The sequence below is a fragment of the Cryptomeria japonica genome, chromosome 11 (genome assembly GCF_030272615.1).
Source record: "Cryptomeria japonica chromosome 11, Sugi_1.0, whole genome shotgun sequence".
In the NCBI taxonomy this organism is placed as follows: domain Eukaryota; kingdom Viridiplantae; phylum Streptophyta; class Pinopsida; order Cupressales; family Cupressaceae; genus Cryptomeria; species Cryptomeria japonica.
Genome location: NC_081415.1, coordinates 663478623 through 663505528, shown reverse-complemented (window position 1 = coordinate 663505528; position 26906 = coordinate 663478623). Strand labels below are relative to the sequence as shown.

General features: G+C 35.4%; 1 protein-coding gene across 1 annotated transcript; it reads left to right on the top strand.

Annotated features, from left to right (window-relative positions):
- The first annotated feature begins 13721 nt into the window (after positions 1 to 13721).
- LOC131065103 (NDR1/HIN1-like protein 12) lies at positions 13722 to 14971 on the top strand. The gene has a single exon (XM_057999506.2). The coding sequence runs from the start codon at positions 14134 to 14136 to the stop codon at positions 14746 to 14748; it is 615 nt and encodes a 204-aa protein (XP_057855489.1). The 5' UTR covers positions 13722 to 14133; the 3' UTR covers positions 14749 to 14971.
- Positions 14972 to 26906: the final 11935 nt, after the last annotated feature.

Sequence of the window (26906 nt, the reverse complement as noted above, 5' to 3'; positions counted from 1 at the left end):
TAGAATACAGGATGCGCTATAATGTTAGCGAAATGTGCTACAAAGTATGCTCCACGCGTTTATTCCTATTTCCCGCGTACCTGCAAAAGGGGTTAAATTCAAAAACTGATTTGATATATGGGGTCGGGCCCCACAGTGGGCGCCAGAAATGTATGTGGGAAAAGCGGGTCAATAGAACTAAAAATGTGAAAAATGAAGCTCCAGGAGGCTTGTCCACACACCCACAGGACTTCTTGGTGCAAGCTATGGAGTCATGAAGGATGACTTAGCTTCCCAAGGTTGGTTCCATGATTCTCTATCTCACAAGGTCCCTCAAACCAAAGTCTTTTCTCTCAGACTGAGCAAAGTGGTTTAGGGATGACAAATGCAAGAACGAGGGATGCTTTGGTTGATTTTAACATGAGAATGCAACCTATCTATGCATGATCCTATAAATGAAATGAACTAGATTATAAGATGACAAGATTAGTAGTGATACTATCCTAACATGATATACTAGTTATGTATTTAAGCTATTGATAAAAGAAACAATCTAAAATGATTATTAGATTACTTCTTATTTGCAAAGAGAGAGACTAAATGTGATAAAATTGAGCATAAGTATGATACTAAGAGCTTGCATATATGAAAATGAAGGAATGAGAGCTCTATTTATAGCAAAAATAGGGCAATGGATGGCCAGGATTGAAAGAGTTAATCAAGGGTTGAGTTTGAAAGTTGCTCAATCCATGTTCACAGTTTTCACCAATGAAATGGTGACGATTGTCAACATAAGGTTGGGTTGAGAAGAGAGGTAGGAAGCATTAAATGCTTGAGAAGACCTCATGGTTACCTTAGGGGGTAAGGGTTAAGGTTAGGTTAGGATTACCCATTGGATAAAGCTTTTACCCAAAGGATAAACTCTTGTGCAAAGGATTAAGGAATAACCATGGTCAAAGCAATAAATGCTTGATGAGACCCTTGGGTTACATGGAGTTTGAGTTTAGAGAAAGTCTTTAATCGTGTTGGAGGGTTGAGTTAACCATTAATGGTTTGGAAGACTTTCAAAGTTAAGTTGTTGAAGCCTTGAATGGTTTTCAAAGACTTTGAGGGATTGAGAAGTGACTTCCCCTTGCTTAGGGATGTGACAATATTTAGGAGATGGGTTAGGCTAATTTAGAAGTGATTAGAAGAGTCTAGAAGGGGGTTAGGAATAGGGTTTAGGAGGCAAGTGGAAGATGTAGGATTTTGCAAGTGGATGGAGAGATAATAGAATTTAATTGAAATAAAGTTAATTTAATTCAATTTGGTTGCAATTGGGGAAATTGAATAAATTAGATTTATTCAATTTAGGGTAAACTTAATAATTAAATTTGAATTTAATTAAAAAGTGGATAGAAGGGATTTAATTGAATAAAATGATTTATCCCATTAAATGGTAAAAGAGGTTTAGTGAATTTAATTTAAATAAATTGAGTAATTTACTTAATGTAAATAGAGGAATGTGAGTGATTCAATTAAATTGGATTTAATTAAACCAAGGAATGAACATAAAATATTCATTTAGGAATATGGACATTTTTATATGTCTATAGGAGAATATGCAACATATTATTTGGAGAATGATTAAATACCACCAAGCACCAACCCGATGACCTTGGAGGAGATAAAGGCAAAGCAAGAACATATTCAATCTATGATTGAAATAATATCAGCATTGACTGACTCGGAGTTTAATGATCTAGAAGGTTGTAATGATGCAAAAGCAATGTGAACCATGCTCATATCTATGTATGGCGGTGATGAACATGTTCAAAGAGCAAAAGTAGATAGCCTAAGAGGACAACTTGAATCCATGAGAATGAATGAAGGTGAGAACATAACCCAATACAGTACAAGGTTAAAGGAGACTGTCAATCAAATCAAAGGAGCAGGAGGAACTATTGAAGAAAAGGATGTAACAAGAAAGTTGCTTAGAACCCTTCTACCTACTTATGCAATCCGAGTCTCTGCAATCAATGAACTAAGGTTTGTACAAATATGCCAGTTTCTTTGGATGCTACTATTGGTAAGCTACATGCATTTGAGTTAAGTAATTTTGATAACAATTTGTCTTCGGTAAATAAAGTAGAATCTGCATTTAGTTCTTTTCATATTGGCGAATCTGATGATTACAATGATAGAATGAGTAAGTATTCTGAAGGGAATCACATTGGAGCAAGTGAAAGATTTTGTAAGAACATGGAAGAAGTGCACAAACTGTATGAAGAAATCAAAAAGCAAGAAGAGTTTGAAGCATTGTTGGCCAGGAGGTTACTGAGAGGAAAAGGTAAGTATAAAGGAAAGCTACCTTTAAAATGTTTCAATTGTGATAAAATAGGACATATGGCTTCTAACTACCCTGACAAAGAATCTAGTGAAAAGAGATAATACCGAGATAATAGGTAGAAAGACAACCAATATAGAGGACAGCGACACCTCAGAAGGAGAGACAGAAAGACATGCCTAGTAGTTGATGAGGAATCCAACGATGATAAATCTGATGAAACTGATACAGAGGAAGTTGTTTATGTGGCTATTAAAGATGGATCAAATGAAGATAGGTATGAAGAAAAAGCCCTAATATCTCACATAAATAATAATGATTCTTGGATCATAGATAGTGGATGCTCATATCACATGACAAGTGATAAACACAAGTTTGTTAAATTAGAAGATTATGATCGAGGTTATGTAAGATTTGGTAATGATGCACCATGTCCGGTGAAAGGTAAAAGATCTATAACACTTCTTGATAATGCTAAATGTGACGATGTATACTGGGTTGAAGGTTTGAAATACAATTTGTTGAGAGTAGCACAACTAAACAACACAGGATACTGAATAGAATTCCAGAAGGGATGTGTCAAAGTTCATGACAAACATGGAAAGCTGGCTGCTATCAGGACATAAATAAAAGGTAATACATTTCATCTTGACTCAACTCGGAACAAATGTCTATATGCAAAAATAGAAGATACCAGGCTATGGCATAAAAGGTTTTGTCATGTAAATTTTGATAATCTGATCAAAATAAGTAAGAAACACCAAGTAAGAGGTCTACCGAGCTTAGAAAAACCTGAGAATGCTATGTGTCGAGGATGCCAGATGGGTAATATGACAAGATCAAGCTTTATAAGTAAGTCCTACACTTCTAAAGGAATTTTAGATCTAGTACACACTGATCTTTGTGGTCCTATGAAAGTTCAAAGTTATTACGATGACAAATACTTCATATTATTTGTGGATGATTACTCAAGGATGATGTTAGTTATGTTTTTAAAAGAAAAATCAAAAGCTTTTCAAATGTTTAAATGGTACAAGGCAAGAGTTGAAAATGAAATAGGAAGACAGCTGAAATGTCTTAGATCTGATAGAGGAGGAGAATTCACTTATGATGAATTTAACTTATTCTACAATGATCATGGTATAAAGAGGCAAATGTTTGCACTGAGAACACCTCAGTAAAATGGGATAGCTAAGAGAAGAAACAGATCAATTGTAGATTGTGCCAGAACCTTGATGATAGAAAAGAGGGTACCTCAAACATTTTGGAGAGAAGCAATTAGCACTGCAGTTTACACCCTGAACCGAGTACAACTGAAGAAAGGAACTATGAAGACACCATATGAAATCTGGTATGACAAGAAACCTAATGTAAGTTATTTTAAAATCTTTGGAAGCAGATGCTATGTACACAAAGATGACAGAAATGGAAAGTTTGATCAGAAAAGTGAAGAAGGAACATTTCTAGGTTATTCTTCTAGAAGTAAAGCATTTAAATGTCTGATCAAATCATCTAACAAAATAGTAGAAAGTGCAAATGTGAAAATTGATGAATTTGCAGAAAGAAATGATGAAGAAAACTCCAAAGAACTAGAAAATTATGAAGAATTTGTTTATGTTCAACCGAGAAATCCTACCGCGAGAGTTACTGAAGAAAATGAAGAGAATATCCAGTTATCGAGTGATGAAGAAGATCATGCAAAGCCTACCGAGCCTATATTAGCTAAATATGTCAAAAGACATCATGCATCAAGTCAGATTATAGGGGATAAGGATGATCCAGTGATGACAAGGAACAAACTGAGACAGAACACATGTCTGATATCTAAATTTGAACCGAGAATAGTAAAAGAGGCATTTAACAATGAAGATTGGGTAAATGATATGATAGAAGAGATTGATCAAATCAAGAAGAATGAAACATGGACACTAGTCTCAAGACCGAAGGACAAAAATGTAATCGGTACAAAGTGGATTTTCAGAAACAAGCTAAATGAAAAAGGTGAGGTCATTCAAAACAAAGAAAGACTAGTTTGCAAAGGTTATGCTCAAGAAGAGGGAATAGATTATGGTGAGACTTTTGCACCTGTGGCTAGACTTGAGGGAGTAAGAACATTGTTGGCATATGCTGCTTTCAAAAATTTCAAGGTATATCAAATGGATGTTAAATCTACATTTTTGAATGGTATACTAGAAGAAGAAGTTTATGTTGAACAACCTAAAGGATTTTTTGAAGACATGAGTAAAGATCAGGTATGTAAATTGAACAAAGCTTTATATGGTCTGAAACAAGCACCTAGAGCATGGTATGAAAGACTACACTCTTATTTGATCAAGATTGGATTTATAAGGACAAGTGAAAACAACAATATGTACATGAAGAAAGATGAGGACAATGGAATACTGATCTCAGCCATATTTGTTGATGATATTATTTTTTGTGGTAATGACTCCTTATGCAAGAACTTTGGAAATGAAATGTCCAAAGAATTTGAGATGTCGTTAATCAATGAGATAATGTATTTTATAGGTTTACAGATACTGCAAATGAAAGATGAGATTTTCATTACTCAATCAAAGTACATAAAGGAAATCTTGAAGAAGTTTGGAATGGAGGATTCAAAACCTGTAAGTACTCCTATGACTACTAGCTATAAACTATCAAAGAATGATGAATCTGCATCTTTTGATGAGACACTTTACCGATCATGATTGGAAAGTTACAATATGTTGTGCAAAGTAGACTGGATATAGCACATGCACTTGGTATTGTTGCAAGATTCTCTACAGATCCCAAAGAAACCCATATGACAACAATCAAGAGAATTTTCAGATACCTAAGAGGCACTGAAGACTATGGCTTAGTATATGAAAAGAGGAATGATTTTGATTTAAAAGTTTATACTGATGCTGATTGGGCAGGCAACATTGATGATAGGAAAAGCACAAGTGGTGGAGCTTTCTTTCTGGGTGATAGACTAGTAAGTTGGCTTAGCAAGAAACAAGGATGCATTTCACAATCAACAACAGAAGTTGAATATGTTGTTGCACCATTGAATTGTACCAATATTGCATGGATCAAACAACTATTGGAAGGTATAAATGAGAAGGTTACCGAGCCAGTAATTATATTCTATGATAATACAAGTGACATTAACATTTCAAAGAATCTAGTAATGCACTCTAAGACAAAACATATCTCTATAAAGTATCATTATCTCAGAGAAGAAGTTCAAGAGAAGAAAGTTGTGCTGGAATATATCAGTTCAAAGGAGCAAATAGCAGACATATTCACAAAGCCATTGCCAAGGGACACTTTTGAGTATCTTAGAAGCAAGCTAGGGGTCCTACCCCTATCTTCTATTCACTGACAGAGTTCGGTGAAAGCATCAATTTGATGAATCTACAGAATATCATATGTGGATTGATGTTGATTTACACACTTTAGGAGGTTTTCTAAAGGTGTGCAGGAAATAGTATTGAAGGAAAGATTGCTCTGATCAAGTTTTAGACGTTACATTTGCATATGTAACACAGCAAGGCAAAACACTTCATAGCAGAAGAGTTCATGATTTAGTTCTTTTACTTTTTGGCATTGTTGTCAAAGGGGGAGAAGACTAAATGGTAGAATAAATAATAAAGCCCTAAAATGAAGAAGATAATAGAAGACTAATGATAGGGGGAGAAGATTACTGAAAAAGGGAGAAGATTAAAATGCAAGATAACAGCTCAGAAGACTAATGAAAGAGGGAGAAAGCCTATAAGACTTCAAAAGAAGAAAACAACTCAAGGATAACAGGAGAAGTCTCCACAGCAATCTAATTCCAAATCAATTTGAATATCTAGTTGGTATTACCATTTACAAGTTGGTTTTGCCATCAATACCAAAGGGGGAGATTGTTGGCATTTCAATAAGGATATTGAGAAGGTTGTTGGAGATTATTGATATAACTGAAGAAGGATGATTACTATCTTTATAATATTATTTTGTCATTGATGTCAAGATATTGACTTTCTGATTTAGTATGATGTTGCCATATCTTGAGAAGTATGTATTAATGAGAATTAAGATGTTGGTAAGTGACACAGAAAGAATGTGATGAATAAGGGGAGAAATATGTTATTCAATGGGCAACTATTACCGAGTTAGAGAATGATGAGATCATGTTGTTTAGATTGTTTTGATATCCTACATATGTTATTGATTGTAAGGTTAATACTATACTATGTCATCGAGCAAAGAACCTGGTCAGTAAACCCTAAGGAACCTAGTCTGTAAACCCTAAGGTTATTGATATCGGTTAATGAAGGCGGAATGTCTACCGAGTAAAGTTTAGTATTTACCGAGTTGTAACTGAGTTATGATAGATCACATTCGATGGATAAAAGCATTATTTAATGAAGGATATTGATGAGCTGGAGATGAATAGATGATTGGTATGCCACGCATGATGTTTGTTAAGGATCTACGAAAATGGAAAATCAAGAGGAAGATCTACAACATAGATTGAACTGCAATTACCTAGCACAAGTTCCTAGGAAGGAATGCAAGTTCCAATGCAAGGTAAAATATTTTCAGATCGAAGGATACATTGAACCTAGTCAAGATTGATGATCTGATGGCTAAGATTGATCATGGGAAATGTGATCAAGGAGATTAAGCGGTTAGCAAATTGTTTATAAATAAGGAATTGTTGATAAGCAATATATGCGGGCAAGTGTAAGCACAGGGATGCTACATAGTGATTACCGAGCACAGAAGCTTGAAGACCTGTTTGAATAACAGTGTAGGGAGCCCAGCAGAGGACAAGATAAGTCTTATGACTAGATTGTTTTGAGCAAACAAGAATCTGCTTTAGCATTTTAGATGTGAAGTTGCAGATACATTTTATTACTATTATTTTGTAAAGTGACATAAAATCTCTTAACCGAGTGGACTTAATAGTCTTATTTGTAAATCCTCTAGCAAGGCAACATTCTACATGAGTGTTTGAAATTCTTTGACAAGGTCACTTCTAACAAAGTGAAGATCCTAACATATCTAAGGGAAATCCCTTAACCGGGTCACATCTAGCAATGTGCTTGTAATCTTTAATAGGATTTTCTTTTAACCGAGCATACTCTAGAAGAGTATAGTTCTTAGTGGGTCCGAAATCCCACAGTGGTTTTTCCTATTTGGGTTTCCACGTTAAATCCGGTGTTATATATGTTATGATGATTATGTGTTTATGAGTTAGCATGTTTAGCAGTTTTTGGTTATATTGCTGAAGTATAAGTTACCAAGGTTGAATCTGTTGATTTTATGGAAGATTAAGTTTATATGATTCACACCCCCCCCCCTCTCATCTTACTAGCTATTGGCATCAGTACTTTACATTTAGTATCAGAACTTAACAGGAGAGATCTCAAAATTGCCAACAATCAAGTCCCACATGGGCAAGTTCTTCCATTTCTTTGCCTTTTTTAGGGAGGGAGCATTGTATATTGTGTCTGATCAAAATTTTCCAAGGTTCATTACCATCAAGGGCTTTAAAAATCCACTTGGCAGCCAAGGCAATACCTTGAATTTTGAGGTCTTTGAGGCCCATGCCCCCCTGCATCTTAGATCTAACACACCAATCCCATTTTACTGCATGATGTTTCCTGTTCCCCTTCCCATTCGACCATAGGAATTTCCTGATTTGTTTTTGAAGATAATTGAACTTGTAATTAGTGAATAGCCAGGCTGAGGAGCAATAGATGTTGTATGAGGACAAGATTTTTTGATAGCCCTGAAATTGACCTGCCAGGGAGAGGAAGTTTATGTTCCATTTATTCAACTTCTTATTCACCTTATTCCTAAACCACTCCCACATTACTTTCAGATTTGGGGAGACAGAGAAAGGGATACCCAAGTATCTAGTGATTAGGTTCGGTCCCCCCCATTCTAGGTCAAATTTAGACAGCCAGCTAGAAGGGGAGTCAGTCCATCCTAGCAAGGTTGATTTATGGAGAGCAATTTTGTTGACTAAAGCCTTGCAAAAGATTTCAATGTTGTGCAGTAGGGAGGATAGGTTCTCCTCTTCCAAGACAAGAAGGATAGTTGTATCATCAGCAAACTGAACATTGATAATTTCCTCTTTATTAGGGAGAGAGATTCCTTTGACCCTTGGGGTCATATTGTGATCCTTAAGTATATAGTACATAGCATCAACAACCAACACAAATAAGGTAGGGGCAAGAGGGAAACCCATTCTTATTCACCTGGAAAGAATAATATTATTGAATCTGATTCCATTTACATCAACAAAAGAATTGGCCTCACATAGTAGAGTTTGAACTATCCTATAGAACGTCTCTGGGAACCCCAGACTCACCAACATCTGAATTATGAAACTCCACCCTATCCTATCATATGCCTTTTCAAAATCAATCAGCAACATGACCCCGTTCTGCCCTGACTCTTTAGCCCACTCGAGCGATTCCCAACATGTGATCAAATTTTCCAGGACATATGTGCCTTTAACAAAGCTAGTTTGGGTAGGACTGATTATCTTTTGAAGGATTTTAACCAGCCTATTAGCCACCACTTTGGCCAAGATCTTCTAGGAGATATTTAATAGCATGATAGGCCTCCAATTCTTTAGCAATGTTTTGTCCCCCTCCTTAGGGATGAGCTCGATCACCCCTTGGTTGATTTCTTTGCACAAAGTTCCTTTATTAATAGCTTCCAGATATAGTCTATGTAGGTCATCAACAATCCATCTAGAATTCTTCTTGTAAAATTCCATTGACAATCCATCCAGTCCAGAGGATCTGTCATTGCTCATTGAGGAGATGGCCTTTTCAATTTCCTCTTTTGAAATGGGACTCCCTACAAACTCAATGTCCTCCTCATGAAGCTTAGATGGGATCGATTCCTTAATGAGAACCCTAGCAACCCTATGTTCATCGTTTACATCTGCTACAATAAATAAGTTTTGGTAGACCTCAGTGAAGCACTTGAGGATCTCCTCTATGTCAATAATGTGGGTATTGTTTTCCCAAATAGCATTGATGCTCTCTTTTGCCTCTTTGATCTTAAGCATTTGAAAGAAAAATTTTAAGCCCTTGTCCCCTGAATCCAACCAATTCATTTTGGTCCTAGTTTTCAACCCTCTAATCTTCTCATTCTGAATTTTCTTAAGTTGGTTCTTGATTGGCACCAAGGTGTTAGTAAGGATTTCATCATTAGGTGAGTCCTGAAGATCCATCTCTGCATTACACAACTCATCCTGAAGAAGCCTCTCAAGCCTCCTGGCATCCTTGGCTTTCTTTTTCCCTACTATTTGGCAGAGGGTGGTCCAACTTTTAAAGTTCAGATTCCATTTGTCAATATTAGAATGTCAGTGTTGTTCTTTCATGTTAAACATTCTAATGAAGGCCAAGGTAGAACAAAGATCCTAGTGTTTAAAGTGAAGGAAACAAGTCTTGTAGAGGGAGGGTGACAAGAGGAGGAGAGATCAATGCCCATTATTATGGGATGATGGTCAGACAGTGTGTATGAGAAAATAGAGTATTGATCCCCATTAGTTCCTTTGCTAATGTCAAAGAGATTTTTATTGAAGTAGATTCTGTCTAGCCTACAGTAGATTCTCTTATTCATCTGTTGGTAGTTACACCAAGTATACCACATAGTGTTCACATGGCCTTTCCTTCCAACAATAGGGTCAACAAGATGTAGTTTATTAATCATTTTGTCTCATTGCAGCCTTTCCATACCCTTCCATTCAAACTTGTTGCTTCCTTTTTTGTCATTTGCATGTTCAATCATATTGAAATCAGCCCCCACAATCCAAGGGATGTCCTCCAAGCCTACTATCCAGTTCCAAAGATCTCCCCTCTCCCTATAGTCATTAGGGGCATATACAAAACAAATTCCAAAATTTTGGTCATCCAACTAAATAGAAACCCAGATAGCCCTAGCATATGGGGATTGACCCCAGTTAATCACTTTGTTAGCCCATCTAGGGCTAAGTAGTATGGTTGTACCACCTTTACCCTTGAAGTGGTTGGTACAAAAGGATGTAGCCTCCCTCCAAATACATTTGAGGCCGATTTGCAAAGTGAAGCCAACAACCTTTAGCTCTTGAAGAAGGAGACAATCCATGTCCTTATGTCCATTAAGGAATCTCTTAATGATATATTTCCTATCAGGAGCCTCAAGGCCCCTGATAGTCCAAGAGATTGTTTTCAGCATGGCTAACTTTATTAGGAGGGGTCCATTTGGGACTTAAATCCCTCAAAGCATTTAGGCCATTCCTCTTTATTTGTGATATTGTTAGCATCAAATGCAATGGAGGAACAAGGTCTACCTCTCTTATTCCTTGTCTCATATATCTATTCGAGGCCAAGGTATTCCTTCCTAGAGGAGCCATCTTTTCTATTTTTGGGGGATCTCTTCCTTTTGGACTTCCTGTATTTGACCATAGTGAACCCCTCTAGTGTTTCTACTGACCCTTGCTCAAAATTGGTGCACCCAGGAGTAAGGGGATTCATGTTGATCCCATTGTCTCGTGTCACAGTCTGCTCTGCATTCAGGGCCTCAATAGGGGTGCCAGTAGTATAATAGGTACTACTACCAGGGTCTTAGACAAAGGCCTCTGACCCATTGGATGCACCTAGAGGATCTATCGAGATTTCACCCACAGTAGAATTGTATTCACAATCCTTCAAATCTAGGGTAGGAGGATTAATTTCATCTATTTTAATTTCTTCAGCAGGTCCCCTACATACAGCCAATTCAAGGCCCTGTCTAGAGGCATTTCTGGGGGTATCTATTATAGGTGGTGCACCCCTATCCAAGCTCTCAAGGCCAGGCATCTTCCATGAGTAGGCTTCAATTTCCAATTTCTGCTTATGAAGATCTTGCTCAAGAATCTTCTTAGCTTCAACAGTTCTTCTCAATTTTTCCAACACAAGTTGTTGTGCATTTTGGGATCTCAGGCCCGAGTGAAATTTGGGGTTATCAGCAGGAACAAAGGGTTCAAAGGGGGGGGATTGAGCAGTGGATAGGGCATCTTTAATAGCATTACTGTAGTTCAGGATAGAAACAACCATTGAGGGAGCCAAAGAGGAAGGGGGGGGATGAGAGGGTGGGGGATTGCTGGAGATGGGGGAAGATGTCTGATGGGGGAGGAGTGGGGGGATGAGAGTGAGCAGAGGTAGTCAGAGGAGGTTCGAAGGGAGTAGTTGGGGGCTTGACAGGTGGAGGACCGGAGGAGGGGTTTTTGGCCCTGATATTTTTCTTAGTCCATAATGGGAATTTGCTTCTGAAGTGACCATTCAATTTACAATAATGACATGCATCTATACCACCCATGTACTCAATTGGGCAACAAAAGGTGTTATTATCAAAGCAAATATCAATTTCATCAGGGTATACGAGACCCGGTTTTAAGGCTATGAGTAACCTAGCATCGAGATGTGGAAGAATTGAGGGGGAGGAATCCAATTTTTACAATTTTGCCCAAGTGTTCGACTATCCTATCTATACAAGACCAGAGAAAAGGGGGAATACTTTTTATAGTTATCCACTTTGGACTAGAAAGGGCCAGAATTTCATCGTTACAAGACTCAAGGTCCCAATGAACTGCCCTGAAAGTCAAATTCCCCACCGACCAGTACTGTTGCTTTGGCTTTCCTTATTATAAAAAAAAATTAAGAACAACCCCTTTTGAATCATTATACAAAATGAATAATGAAACCCTAATTTATTGACCCAAACATCTTGCAGCCATTTATTCATATATTGACAAGATGGTACCTTATTTACATCAAATGCGACAAAAAATAACTGAGTCCCTAAGCCTAGAAATCTCAAAAGAAATAGCAAAGAGCATTGAACCATTGGGTTTAATGATGATAAGATTGGAGGGGGAAACCTCACCTTCTTCTCGCGCGATATGGGTTGCATCTTCATTCTGAGACACGGCCTCAAATCTTGCATCAACAGGGAAAAGAAGTTGTTTGCCCTCCACCGCCTGGCTGAAGGTCTTTTGTTTCGAGCGCTCGTTCTCCGTGGCATGAAGAGTGTGCAGTGTATCATTTCTTTGGACTCCTTTATTCACCTCTATTAATTGTGGTAGGCCTGCAATTAATGTTCGAGCGCTGCCCAGCGAAGCCAAGGAGCCCTCGCACGCGATGGCGGTCTACAACTAGCGGCACCCTTGGAAGATGTGCCCTAGTTGCAGAGTGCTCTCTTCCCTTCCCTATATTATGGTAAATTCAAATTGAACCAATTAAAAAAAAAGATAAATAATATTTTAAAATTAAATATAATCAATTATTATAAACTAAAAAGTTGTGTATCTCTTTAAAGGGTGAGGCCCCCATAACCTATCAACAAAATAATGATAGCACAAGAACCTCTAACGACTGAGGGGGTAACCATCTCATGAAACTCGCCCCAAGCATGATCTCAACCTCATCCCTTTTACATGTTAGAGCCATGCACTCAACAAGACTTGATCCCTAGCTCATTAAGAACTTTTCAACTTCATCAGTAGACCAAGGGTCCATTGATAATAAATAAAAGTTTTAAATATTTAATTAAATGATAATTATAAACTATAAAATTATGTATCACCACTTATCTATTTAAAGGGCGAGGGCCAACTAATACAATAATTTTTCTTTAAATTAATAAATAATTATTTTTGACAACTAATTTTTTTTTTTTCCTTTGTTTTTAATTATCAAAAGTTTTAGCTTAGTAATTGGGAGCTTATCTCTTTAAAGGGCAAGGGACAACTAATAAAAAATAAATTGACTCACTCTTTCCAAAATGAACCAATAAAGAAATAGATAAAATAATAGTTTTAAAATTAAATTAAATGATAATTATAAACTATAAAATTATGGGTCACCTTTTATCAAAACTAACAAAAGAAATTGCCTCTAAATTAATAAATATTTATTTTTTACAACTGAAAACTTTTTTCAATAAATATTTATTTTTGACAACTAAGAGCTTTTTTTAATAAATTGTTATTTTTGACAATTAAGTTTTTTTTTTTTTGTCTTTTATTGAGAGGAATCAAGAATTTAACCTACTAATTTGAAACTTGTCTTTGTTAAGGACAAGGCTTCCAATGTTGTATAATAGACCTTCATCCACACATCATAGATAAATCAGAAATTGAACCCACAACTTAATCCACCTAAAATAGCAGCCAAATTGAATTACCCAACTCAAGACAACCTAAAAAAACATATAATAATAACGTTAATAACGTTTGACCATATGAAAATTATGCTTTAACAAAAATATTTGTAATTCCAATAAATATGCTTTGTAAATTTGTAACCTCCCACCACCTTTCAACTTTCTTTTCATATAATAAGAAAATAGACAGCGAGATGATATGCAGCTTCTTACGACTTTCATGAAAGCACCTATGTCAACGAAACGGCACTGAAATCCAAGTGAATCTGCAATTTAAAAATGGGCGTCAGCTGATTCATAAAGAGATCCCATCTGCCCTTAACGGTAAAGACGGAATAAACAATTGACACTTAACAGTCCTGCAAAAGGAAAACCATTTTAAATTTTCCATCCAATCCTCTGTACGCAATGCACTGAACAAATCGTCAATAATGTCTTCCTTTCTCCCTGCCTAGAAGATTCTTCTGCGTCCGTAACGCCTTTAAATATCCCTGCAATACTCTCACAAGGAAAATTTCAGAGATCATTCGAAAATTTCTTCAAAATTTCTGTCAGGTCTGTGAAACCCTAAAGATACAATTTTTATTTGTTCCTTTCGGCCTTCCAATCAGATCTGGTCTGTTCCAAAGCAAGCAAGATCCAAAATGGTAAAGGACTGCGGCAGGCACAACGAAAATCCTTGGAAGCGCTTCCTGAGCAGGCTGTGCGGATGCCTGGTGATGTTCATCATAATTGCGCTCTTCATTGTTCTGGTCGTATATTTAACCCTCCGTCCGCAAAAGCCACGCTTCTATGTGCAGGACGCCGTTATCCAGCAATGGAACGTCACACGCGACGACACGCTTACCTCCAGCTTGCGGTTCACCATCATCTCGCGAAACCCTAATGACCGGATCGGCGTCTATTATGATCGGATCAGCGGCTACGCCAATTACCTCGACCAACAGATCACCGCCTACAGCCCTATAACGCCGTTTTACCAGGGGCACAATGATATCAATGTTATTTCCCCTGTTCTTTACGGGAGCTCCGTTCCTTTGGCTCCGTTTGTTGCAGATCATTTGAGAGCTGAGCAGCAGAACGGAATTCTTACTGTAAATATGAGGATCGGGGCAAAGATCCGGTGGAAGGTCGGTACTTGGACTTCTGGACAATATCTTTTGAATGTGAATTGTTTTGCTGTGTTAGGGTTTAGCAGTTGCTGCAATGGCAGCCCTCTTCCTTTGCAGGCGGGCACCAGGTGTGAGGTGGACGTCTGATATGGCAGAATTATCATAAATATTTGTAAGATTGTAGCTGATTTTGAGTTGCATTGGGATTACAGTAGCAAAGATAAGGATTTCTACACGGAGAACAAAGATCTGAAAGAGTAAGTCCATGCTGGATGCAAATTTGATTTGTTGATATTATGTGTGCAATTTATTTTTTCCTTTTTTGATTTCCCTGAAATTACAAATAAAAAGGGCTTCTCACATTGCTTTTCCTTTGGCACACTTTTGTATGATTTGTACTCTAAAAGCATAGCCTTTCCAAATCAATGTGAAGCTAGGTTTTTTTTAATTTCAGTTAATTAATTAATTTTAAAATAAAAATAGAAGTGTTTCTCAATTTTATTCCTTTATTTTATACATAAATGTACAATTTTTGTGCTTGATTTGATTTATTTGGTGAGTAATTCAAATCTTTTTTAATCTTTATTAATGATTTGTCACTTCTTTAACATTTCATTATGTCAAAATATGTTTACTAGATGTTTTAGCCAAATGAATTGGACTTCTATGATACAATCTCTCTTTTTTTAAAGAGGGGTAAGCTCTATGATATAATCTTAGTCTTGGATCATGTTGTCCAGTGGAGTTTATTTTGTTAGATCAAAGGGTATTTTTTCATTAGGATTTTTTTTTACATAAATAATTATTACTATAAATATTTATACACACAATGGTTTCAATTGACAATTATGATAAATATTTGAGGGAATTTTTAGGTCATTTAAAATGGATAAGAGAAGGGAGAGTAATTATTTGATAAACAATTTTGATTCAAGAAAATACAAAGCTAGCATTGTTTACTTTAGTCCTCTAGTTCACATGTGCACCAAATTTACATTCGCATATCATACGACAATTAATTTTGATTCAAGAAAATACAAAGGTAACATTGTTTACTTTAGTCCATTAGTCCAATCATACATCAAATGTACAATTACATAACATACTTGGTATGTGTGCAACACTTTACTATTGACTAGGGGCTTGATGCCACCAAGACAAGACACAAACGTTTCCTTTATCTTAAAGTAAATCCTTTCGTACTTCCAAGTACAACCAAAACTTAGAAGTAGATACACAAAATGGAGGTGATTGATGTCGTGATTTTTACTTCAATAGAGGATAAGGTTGCTTCATCTAGACCATAGTGCATAGTGCAACCTTGTCAAAGACTAGGACACGTGACATAACCTAGCTTGTAAAAATTTTCACACATAACCATCATAGCTTTATTAGCATTGATTCACATGTAGCTTTTAGTTTCAAATATTGTATCATAATGTTCTAACTATTCAATTCAGTAAGTGCAAACCTCTACCGAGCCAACCAAGTAATCCAAAGCCTCATCAGAGTCATTTTTTAGATTTAATTTATCATTGATTAGCTTTCACCATTCTATTATATTTAGATTATTGTAGTAAAACACATAGGAAAGAGCATATTATTTATCTCCGTGTCATTTTTTAGTGAACCCAATATTCTTACACCTCTAATGCCTTCTCAACTAGATTATCCTTCATCTACTTTCATATTTCACATATTTAATATTTTATTATTTTACTGCTAAATATTGTAGCCATTTTGGCCTTACAGACTAAAAAACATTCCAAGATCCCTAGGTCCTCATAGACAAAGTGTAAAGTAAAACCCTTCACTTTAAATGACTTCTTTAGTATGCACACCATTGAAAATATGAATACTTCTATCCATTTCAATAAAGATGATACCAATGACCATGATGTTTATTATGAGATTACTTGAAAGTCAAAATAGTGAAATGGTTACCAATATTTGTAAAGAAAAATTACGCGCGCCTAATCCTAGAGTATGCATATGGCTATGAGTAGTCACTTGTGGCTACCTCAACCCCTAATTAAGTCATATTATCATTATTACATTTCTATTTAGTCAATTAGGTTTTCCTTACCACCTATGTAGTCACATTTAGTTTAGTATGGGTGATATCCTAGGCATAAATAGGGTACATATAGGAGGTAGTGAGTCTTATTTTATCATCAAATTGTGAAGTATGCTCTCATTGGAGATATTTGGAGGTTTGCCCCCTCAAAGTGGCTTATTAATTTCTACTATTATACATCATTATTAGAATATTTTATATTATCTTCCTCATTTGTGCAAGTTATTTCATTGCAAGTGGTGTCAAAGCATAATCTTAGCATCATGAAGGCAAGGTATTTTTCCTTCAAAAATTGAGTTCATGTTCAAAATAACATATATTTCAAATTTGTGTAAATTATTTTCTAATGTTTTACAAGATTTTGAAGAACATATTGAAGCATCTTCACTCAAATTTTCTAATATTTCTAAGCGAATTTCTTCCTAAATTTTAAAGGTTTTTTGAGGAGGTCATTGAAAATTCTATATTCCAAGTTTTAGAGACATAGGGGCAAATAAGTGATTTATTACAAAATTAGGGTTTCTAATAACTTCACTTTTAAGGCTACAATTCTGCAAATTTGGTGGATATTTTTATGGGTAAGTTGTATTTCAAATGACCATCTTAACTGACACAAAAAAATTTTAGATAATGTAGATTCAATTTATGTGATTGATTTTAAATTATTATTTTGCATCTTGATGATTTCATGTCGGCAAGATGTAAAAATAATGTCACCACACCAAGGAAACCTCTCGAAAAGGATGATGTAGAAATTGAGGATATTATCTCTACTGAAGAGATTAAAAATTCAAAGGTGAAATTGATTCAATAAGGAAGGAGGTGAATGATGGAATTCCAAATGTGAAGAAAAACATGAGTTAGTTAGCAAGAAAGTTGGAAAGAAACATGAATGAATTATTAGGGAAGTTGGAAAGGGACATGAATGACTTATCAACTTGGAAGTTGGAAAGGGACTCGAATGACTTATCAATGAAGGTGGAAATTATTATTCAAGGGATGAAGTATAAGGGATAAGACTCTCCAAATGAGGTGCAAGATAATTTTTTTATGCGACATGTTTTTTATGGGTTTGATTCAATTATAAAGAAATAACATCTATTTAATAATCATATTCCTAGGAAATTCATACCCAAGTTGGATATGAGAAAGTTTGATGAAAATGAACCAACTAATTGGCTTTACCAAATGGAGCAGTTCTTCGACCTTCGCCATGTTTCAAGTCAACAAATGGTGCTATGAATTCATTATATTTAGAATTATACCAATTTATTTGGTATCATTGATTATGTGATGAGAAAAGGAGGAAGGGTTGTGCATCACTTGGTCAATTTTTCAATAGGAACTAGCTGCCTTTTATGGAAATAATTTTATGGATACCTACTTCTGTGAACTAACTAAATTAAAGAAAACCAGTTCTATCAAGGATTATGTTCATCAATTTAGAGCCTTGTCTCCAAGAGTAGAGAATGTTATAGAAGAAAATTTGAACGAATTATTTCTTGGAGGTTTAAAGGAACACATTAAATATGAGGTACATTTTTTCCAACCATAAGAGATGTCATAAGAAACACACATGGAAAGAAAAATTGAAGAGAAGTTTCTTTTCTAATAAGGAACAAGAGATCATAAACATAAAATAAAAATATCCCTTACACTCTCATTACCTCAACCCACTAGGTTGACTCCATAACAAATTGAGGCTTGAATAAAGGAAATAGATTATGTTTCAATTGTGATAGTGAATACAACTGAGGACATAAATGTAGTGAAAAGAATCTATTGTTGGCATTTCAATAAGGATATTAAGAAGGTTGTTGATGATTATGGATATAACTGATCAAGGATGTTTACTGTCTTAATATTATTATTTTGCCATTGATGTCAAGAAATTGATTTTCTAATTTAATATGATGTTGCCATATCTTAAGAAGTGTGATTTGATGAGTATAAAGATGTCGGTAAAAGACACAGACAAAATGTGATGAATAAGGGGAGGAATAAGTTAGTCAATGGGCAACTATTACCGAGTTAGACAATGATGAGATCATGATGTTTAGATTGTTTTGATATCCTACATATGTTGTTAATTGTAAGGTTAATACTATACTATGTTACTGAGCAAAGAACCTAGTCGGTAAACCCTAAGGAACCTAGTCGATAAACCCTAAGGTTATTGCTATCGGTTAATGAAGGTAGAATATCTACCGAGTGAAGTTTAGTATTTATCGAGTTGCAACCGAGTAGTAACAGAATGCATTGAATGAATAAAAACATTATTTAATGAAGAAAGCTGACAAACTGGAACTGATTAAATGATTGGTGTGCCTTGCATGAAGTTTGCTAAAGAATCTATGGTAAAGGAAAATCAACAGGAAGATCTACAACTCAGATTGAACCGCAATACCCTAGCACAAGTTCCAAGAAATGTATGCAAGTTCCAAGGTGGGGTAAAACATTTTTCAGATCGAAGGATACATTGAACCTAGTCAAGATTGAAGATCTAATGGCTATGATTGATCATGGGAAATGTGATCAAGGAGATTAAGCGGTTGGCAAATTGTTTATAAATAAGGAACTATTGATAAACAATGGATGCGGGCAAGTGTATGCACAGGGATGCTACATAGTGATTACCGAGCACAGAAGTTTTAAGACCTGTTTGAATAACAGAGTATAGAGCCCAGCAGATGGACAAGATAAAGTTCTATGTCTAGATTGTATTGAGCAAATAAGAATATGCTTTAGCATTTTAGATGTGAAGTTGCAGATATATTTTTATTATTGTTATTTTGTGAAGTGACAGAAAATCTCTTAACCAAGTGGACTTAACAGTCTTATTTGTAAAACCCTCTAGCAAGGTGACATTCTGATTGAGTGTTTAAAATCCTTTAACAAGGTCACTTCTAACAAGGTGAAGATCCTAATAGATCTGAGGGAAATCCCTTAACCGGGTCACAGCTAGCAATGTGTTTGTAATCTTTAACATGATTTTCTTTTAACCGAGCATACTTTAGAAGAGTATATTTCTTAGTGGGTCCGAAATCCCACAGTGGTTTTTCCCTATTTGGGTTTCCACGTTAAATATGGTGTTATGAGTTTTATGATGTTTATATGCTTGTGAGTTTGCATGTTTAGCAGTTTTGGTTATATTATTGAAGTATATGTTATCGAGGTTGAATCTGTTGTTTTTATGGAAGATTAAGATTGTATGATTCACCCCCCCCCCTCTCATCTTATTAGCTTGGCATCTGTACTTAACATTAAGTATCAGATCTATCAATTGGTATTAGAGCTTTGGACTCTAAAAGAAAAGTTTAAAGGTACTTGAGGCAAAGATCCAAAGATGTATAAGAGGGATGCATCGAAGCTGAACAAGTCAAGTTTCTCTACATGGTAGAAAAGGATGAAGTTGCACCTATTAGGAGTTGGAGAATATGTTGTATATTATCTGGAGAATGATTTCATTACACCGAGCACCTATCCATTGACAATGGAAGAGATAAAGGCAAGGCAAGAACATATCCAAGCAATGATTGAAATAACATCTGCATTGACCGACTCAGAGTTTAATGATCTAGAAGGCTGCAATGATGCAAAGGCAATGTGGGACAAGCTCATATCCGTGTATGGTGGAGATGAACATGTTCAAAGAGCAAAAGTGGATAGTCTAAGACGACAACTTGAATCTATGAGGATGAATGAAGGTAAGAACATAACCCAGTACAATACAAGACTAAAGGAGATTGTCAATCAAATCAAAGGAGCAAGTGGAACTATTGAAGAAAAGGATATAACAAGTAAGTTGTTAAGAACCCTTCTACCAGCTTATGCAATCCGAGTCTCTGCAATCAATGAATTGAGGTTTGTACCCAATATGCCAGTTACTTTAGATACTACTATTGGTAAGCTACATGTATTTGAGTTAAGTAATTTTGATAACAGTGGGTCATCGGTAAATAAAGTTGAATCTGCATTTAGTTCTTTTCATATTGGTTAATCTGATGATTACAATGATAGAATGAGTAAGTACACTAAAGGGGATCACAGTGGATCAAGTGAAAGATTTTGCAAGAACATGGAAGAAGTACACAAATTGTATGAGGAAATCAGAAAGCAAGAAGAGTTTGAAGCACTATTAGCCAGAAGGTTACCGAGAGGCAAAGGTAAGTATAAAGGAAAACTACCTTTGAAATGTTTCAATTGTGATAAGATAGGACATATGGCTTCTAACTGTCCTGACAAAGAATCTACTAAAAAGAGAGATTACCGAGATGACAGACAGAAAGATAATCATTACAGAGGACACCGAGACTTTGGAAGAAGAGATAGAAAGTCATGCTTAATAGTTGATGAGGAATCCAATGATGATAAATCAGATGAAACTGATATAGAAGAAGTAGTTTATGTGGCTATCAAAGATGGATCAGATGAAGAAAGGTATGAAGAAAAAGCCCTAATATCTCACATAAATACTAATGATTCTTGGATCATAGATAGTGGATGCTCACATCACATGACAGGTGATAAATACAAGTTTGTTATGTTAGAAGATTATGATGGAGGCTATGTAAGGTTTGGTAATGATGCACCATGTCCGGTAAAAGGTAAATGATCTATAACACTTCTTGACAATGCAAGATGCAATGATGTTTATTGGGTTGAAGGATTGAAATACAATTTGTTGAGTGTAGCATAGCTAAACAATACAGGTTACCGAATAGAATTTCAGAAAGGAATTGTCAAAGTTCATGACAAGCATGTAAAGTTAGCTGCTACTGGGACACAAACAAAAGGTAACACATTTCACCTTGACTCAACTTGGAACAAGTGTCTATATGCAAAGATAGATGATACCTGGTTATGGCATAAAAGGTTTGTCATGTAAATTTTGATAATCTGATCAAAATAAACAAGAAGCACCGAGTAAGAGGTCTACCGAGTCTTAAGAAACCTGAGAATGCTATGTGTCGAGGATGCCAGATGGGTAAAATGACAAGATCAAGCTTTACAAGTAAGTCCTACACTTCTAAGGGAATTTTAGATCTTGTGCACACTGATCTTTGTGGTCCTATGAAAGTTCAAAGTTATTATGGTGATAAATATTTCATATTATTTGTGGATGATTACTCAAGCATGATGTCAGTAATGTTTTTAAAAGAAAAATCAGAAGCTTTTCAAATGTTTAAGTGGTACAAGTCAAGAGTTGAAAATGAAACAGGAAGACAACTGAAATGTCTTAGATCGGATAGAGGAGGAGAGTTCACATCTGATGAGTTCAACTTATTCTGCAATGATCATGGTATAAAATGACAAGTCTCTACATCGAGAACTCCACAGCAAAATGGGATAGCTGAGAGGAGAAACAGATCTATTGTGGATTGTGCTAGATCCCTGATGATTGAAAAAAAGTGCCACAAACATTTTGGAGAGAAGCAATAAGCACAACAATTTACACCCTGAACCGAGTACAACTGAAGAAAGGAACTTTGAAGACACCATATGAAATCTGGTATGACAAGAAACCTAATGTAAGTTACTTCAAAATCTTTGGAAGTAGATGCTATGTACACAAAGATAATAGAAATGGAAAGTTTGATCAGAAAAGTGAAGAAGGAACATTTCTAGGTTATTCTTCTAGAAGCAAAGCATTTAAATGTCTGATCAAATCATCTACCAAAATAGTAGAAAGTGCAAATGTGAAAATTGATGAATTTGCAGAAAGAAATGATGAAGGAAACTCTAAAGAACCAAAAGATTATGATGAATTTGTCTATGTTCAACCGACAAGTCTTACCGAGAGAACTGCAGAAGAAAATGAAGAGAATATCCAGTTATCGAGTGATGAAGAAGATCATACAGAGCCTACCGAGCCTATATTAGCCAAGTATGTTAGAAGACATCATGCATCAAGTCAGATTATAGGAGATAAGGATGATCCAGTAATGACAAGGAACAAACTGAGACAGAACACATGTATGATATCTGAATTTGAACCGAGAAGAGTGAAAGAGGCATTCAACAATGAAGATTGGATAAATGCTATGACAGAAGAGATTGATCAAATCAAGAAGAATGACACATGGACACTAGTCCCAAGACCAAAGGACAAAAATGTAATCGGTACAAAGTGGATTTTCAGAAACAAGCTAAATGAAAAAGGTGAGGTCATTCAAAATAAAGCGAGACTAGTTTGCAAAGGTTACGCCCAAGAAGAAGGAATTGACTTTGGTGAGACTTTTGCACCTATGGCTAGACTTGAAGGAGTAAGAACATTGTTGGCATATGCTGCTTTCAAAAATTTCAAGGTATATCAAATGGATGTCAAATCTGTATTTCTGAATGGTATATTAGAAGATGAAGTTTTTATTGAACAACCTGAAGGATTTGTTGAAGATAAGAATAAAGATCAGGTATGTAAATTGAACAAAGCTTTATATGGTCTAAAACAAGCACCTAGAGCATGGTATGAAAGATTGCACTCTTATTTAATCAAGATTGGTTTTATAAAAACAAGTGAAAACAACAATATGTACATGAAGAATGATGAAAATGGAATACTGATCTCAGCCATATTTGTTGATGATATTATATTTTTTGGAAATGACTCTCTATGCAAGAACTTTGAAAATGAAATGAGCAAAGAATTTGAGATGTCATTAATCGGTGAGATAAAGTATTTTATAGGTTTACAAATACTGCAAATGAAAGATGAGATTTTCATTACTCAATCCAAGTACATAAAGGAAATCTTGAAGAAATTTGTAATGGAGGATTCAAAACCAGTAAGTACTCCTATGACTACCAACTGTAAATTATCAAAGAATGATGAATCTGCATCTATTAATGAGACACTTTACCGATCCATGATTGGAAAGCTACAATATGTTGTTCACAGCAAGCCAAACATAGCACATGCAGTAGTTATAGCTGCAAGATTCTCTGCAGATCCTAAGGAAACACACATGACAGCAATCAAGAGAATTTTCAGATACTTGAAAGGCACTGAGGATTATGGCTTAGTATATCAGAAAGGAAATGACTTTGATTTAAAAGTTTATACTGATGCTGATTGGGCAGGCAACATTGATGACAGAAAAAGCACAAGTGGAGGAGCTTTCTTTTTAGGAGAAAGACTAGTGAGTTGGCTTAGCAAGAAACAAGGATGTGTTTCACAGTCAACAGCAGAAGCTGAATATATTGTTGCAGCATTGAATTGTACCAATATAGCATGGATCAAACTATTGTTGGAAGGTATAAATGAAAAAGTTATCGAGCTAGTAACTATATTCTGTGACAATACTAGTGCCATTAACATTTCAAAGAATCTTGTTATGCACTCTAAGACAAAGCACATCTCTATCAAATATCATTATCTTAGAGAAGAAACTCAAGAGAAGAAAGTGGTATTGGAGTATGTTAGCACAAAGGAACAAATAGTGGATATCTTTACCAAGCCACTACCAAGGGACACTTTTGAGTATCTCAGAAGTAAGTTAGGGGTCCTACCCCTATCTTACATTCACTGACCAAGTTCGGTGAATGCATCAATTCGATGACTCTATATAATATCTTTTAGGAGTTGATGTTGATTTGCACACTTTAGGATGTTTTCTAAATGTGTGCAGGAAACAATAGCAGGGAACAGGAATTGAAGACAAAATGCTCTGACCAAGATTAAATTGACACATAACAACAGAAAATCACTTCATAAAGGAAGAAATTATGTTTTAGTTCTTTACTTTTTGGCATTGTTGTCAAAGGGGGAGAAGACTGAAGAAAAGAGGAGAAGACTAATGTATGGGGGAGAAGACTGATGACAGGGGGAGAGCATTTCAGCATTTCAGAATCTCACAGCAATCCGAATCAGTTAGGTCAAATCAATTGGTTTTGCCATCAATGCCAAAGGGGGAGATTGTTGGCATTTCAATAAGGATATTGAGAAGGTTGTTGATGATTATGGATATAACTGATCAAGGATATTTACTGTCTTAATATTATTATTTTGTCATTGATGTCAAGAAATTGATTTTCTAATTCAGTATGATATTGCCATATCTTAAGAAGTATGATTTGATGAGTATAAAGATGTTGGTAAAAGACACAGACAAAATGTGATGAATAAGGGGAGGAATAAGTTGTTCAATGGGCAACTATTACCGAGTTAGACAATGATGAGATCATGATGTTTAGATTGTTTTGATATCCTACATATGTTGTTAATTGTAAGGTTAATACTATACTATGTTACCGAGCAAAGAACCTAGTCGGTAAACCCTAAGGTTATCGCTATCGGTTAATGAAGGCAGAATGTCTACCGAGTGAAGTTTAGTATTTACCGAGTTGCAACTAAGTAGTAACAAAATGCATTGAATGAATAAAAGAATTATTTAATGAAGAAAGCTGATGAGCTAGAACTAATTAAATGATTGGTATGTCGTGCATGAAGTTTGTTAAAGAATCTATGGTAAAGGAAAATCGGCAGGAAGATCTACAGCTCAGATTGAACCGCAATACCCTAGCACAAGTTCCAAGAAATGTATGCAAGTTTCGAGGCGGGGTAAAACATTTTTCAGATTGAAGGATACATTGAACCTAGTCAAGATTGAATATCTGATGGCTATGATTGATCATGGGAAATGTGATCAAGGAGATTAAGCAGTTGGAAAATTGTTTATAAATAAGGAACTATTGATAAACAATGGATGTGGGTAAGTGTATGCATAGGGATGCTACATAGTGATTACCAAGCACAGAAGCTTGAAGATCTATTTGAATAACAGGGTATAGAGCCTAACAGATGGACAAGATAAAGTTCTATGTCTAGATTGTATTGAGCAAATAAGAATCTGCTTTAGCATTTTAGATGTGAAGTTGCAGATAGATTTTTATTACTGTTATTTTGTGAAGTGACAGAAAATCTCTTAACCAAGTGGACTTAACAGTCTTATTTGTAAAACCCTCTAGCAAGGTGACATTCTGATTGAGTGTTTGAAATCCTTTAACGAGGTCACTTCTAACAAGGTGAAGATCCTAACAGATTTGAGGGAAATCCCTTAACTGGGTCACATCTAGCAATGTGTTTGTAATCTTTAACAGGATTTTCTTTTAACCGAGCATACTCTAGAAGAGTATATTTCTTAGTGGGTCTGAAATCCCACAGTGGTTTTTCCCTATTTGGGTTTCCACATTAAATCTGGTGTTATGAGTTTTATGATGTTTATATGCTTTTGAGTTTGCATGTTTAGCAGTTTTGGTTATATTACTGAAGTATATGTTACCGAGGTTGAATGTGTTGTTTTTATGGAAGATTAAGATTGTATTATTCACTCCCCCCCTCTCATCTTATTAGCTCAGCATCTGTACTTAACATTAAGTATCAGATGTATCATCTATTCTTTATTGAAGGTTTGAGTGAAGATGAAGAGGACGAACCAATATTAGAAAACTTTACAAGGCAATAGATGAGGAATCACAAGATTCTCAACCAATCATTTCTTGTCATGCACTAGTTGATTTTACCACCCCACAAACACTTAAAGTAGTGGGTTTCTTAAAGAATGAAAGATTAATGATGTTGATAGACTCACGTAGTACTCATAGCTTCATCAACAAAAAAAAGTTGGCTACAAATTTGAATTGTTTTATATATCCAATTCCATAGTTTCAAATTTTGATTGTAGATGGTGGCACTGTTAGATGTTCTGAAAAATGCCACAAAATTAAGTTATCCATGGGAGATTATCATCTTGATTGGACAATATATGTTATTTCCATTGGTGTAGTAGATATTGTTTTAGGTTTATAATGGCTTAACACCTTAGGAACAATTGAGGTGAACATTAAAGAACTATTCATGAGATTTAAATTAGAAGGAAAGACAATGGAGCTAAAATGGTTGCATGTAAAATATCCACAAATGGTAAGCTCTCATAGAATGCTAAATTTTCTTAAGAAAAGAGCTGATAGATTTGTGGCCCAATAATTTTCATTGGAAGCCTATCAATTGAATGCCCCTATCCATCCAAATTTACATGCAATTATAGATTGTCACTTAGTGTCTTTTAAAGAAATGCCTAAATAATTTCCTCCTAAGAGGAATCATTATCATTCCATACAACTAGTGTTAGGAACTCATCCACCAAACATTAGGCCTTATAGGTACCTATATATACAAACAAATGAGATTGAAAAGATTGTTCAAGAGATTCTAGAAGTAGGAATCACA

Coding starts and splice junctions, on each gene's coding strand:
- LOC131065103 (XM_057999506.2), top strand. CDS start 14,134: ATGGTAAAGGACTGCGGCAGGCACAACGAAAATCCTTGGAAGCGCTTC.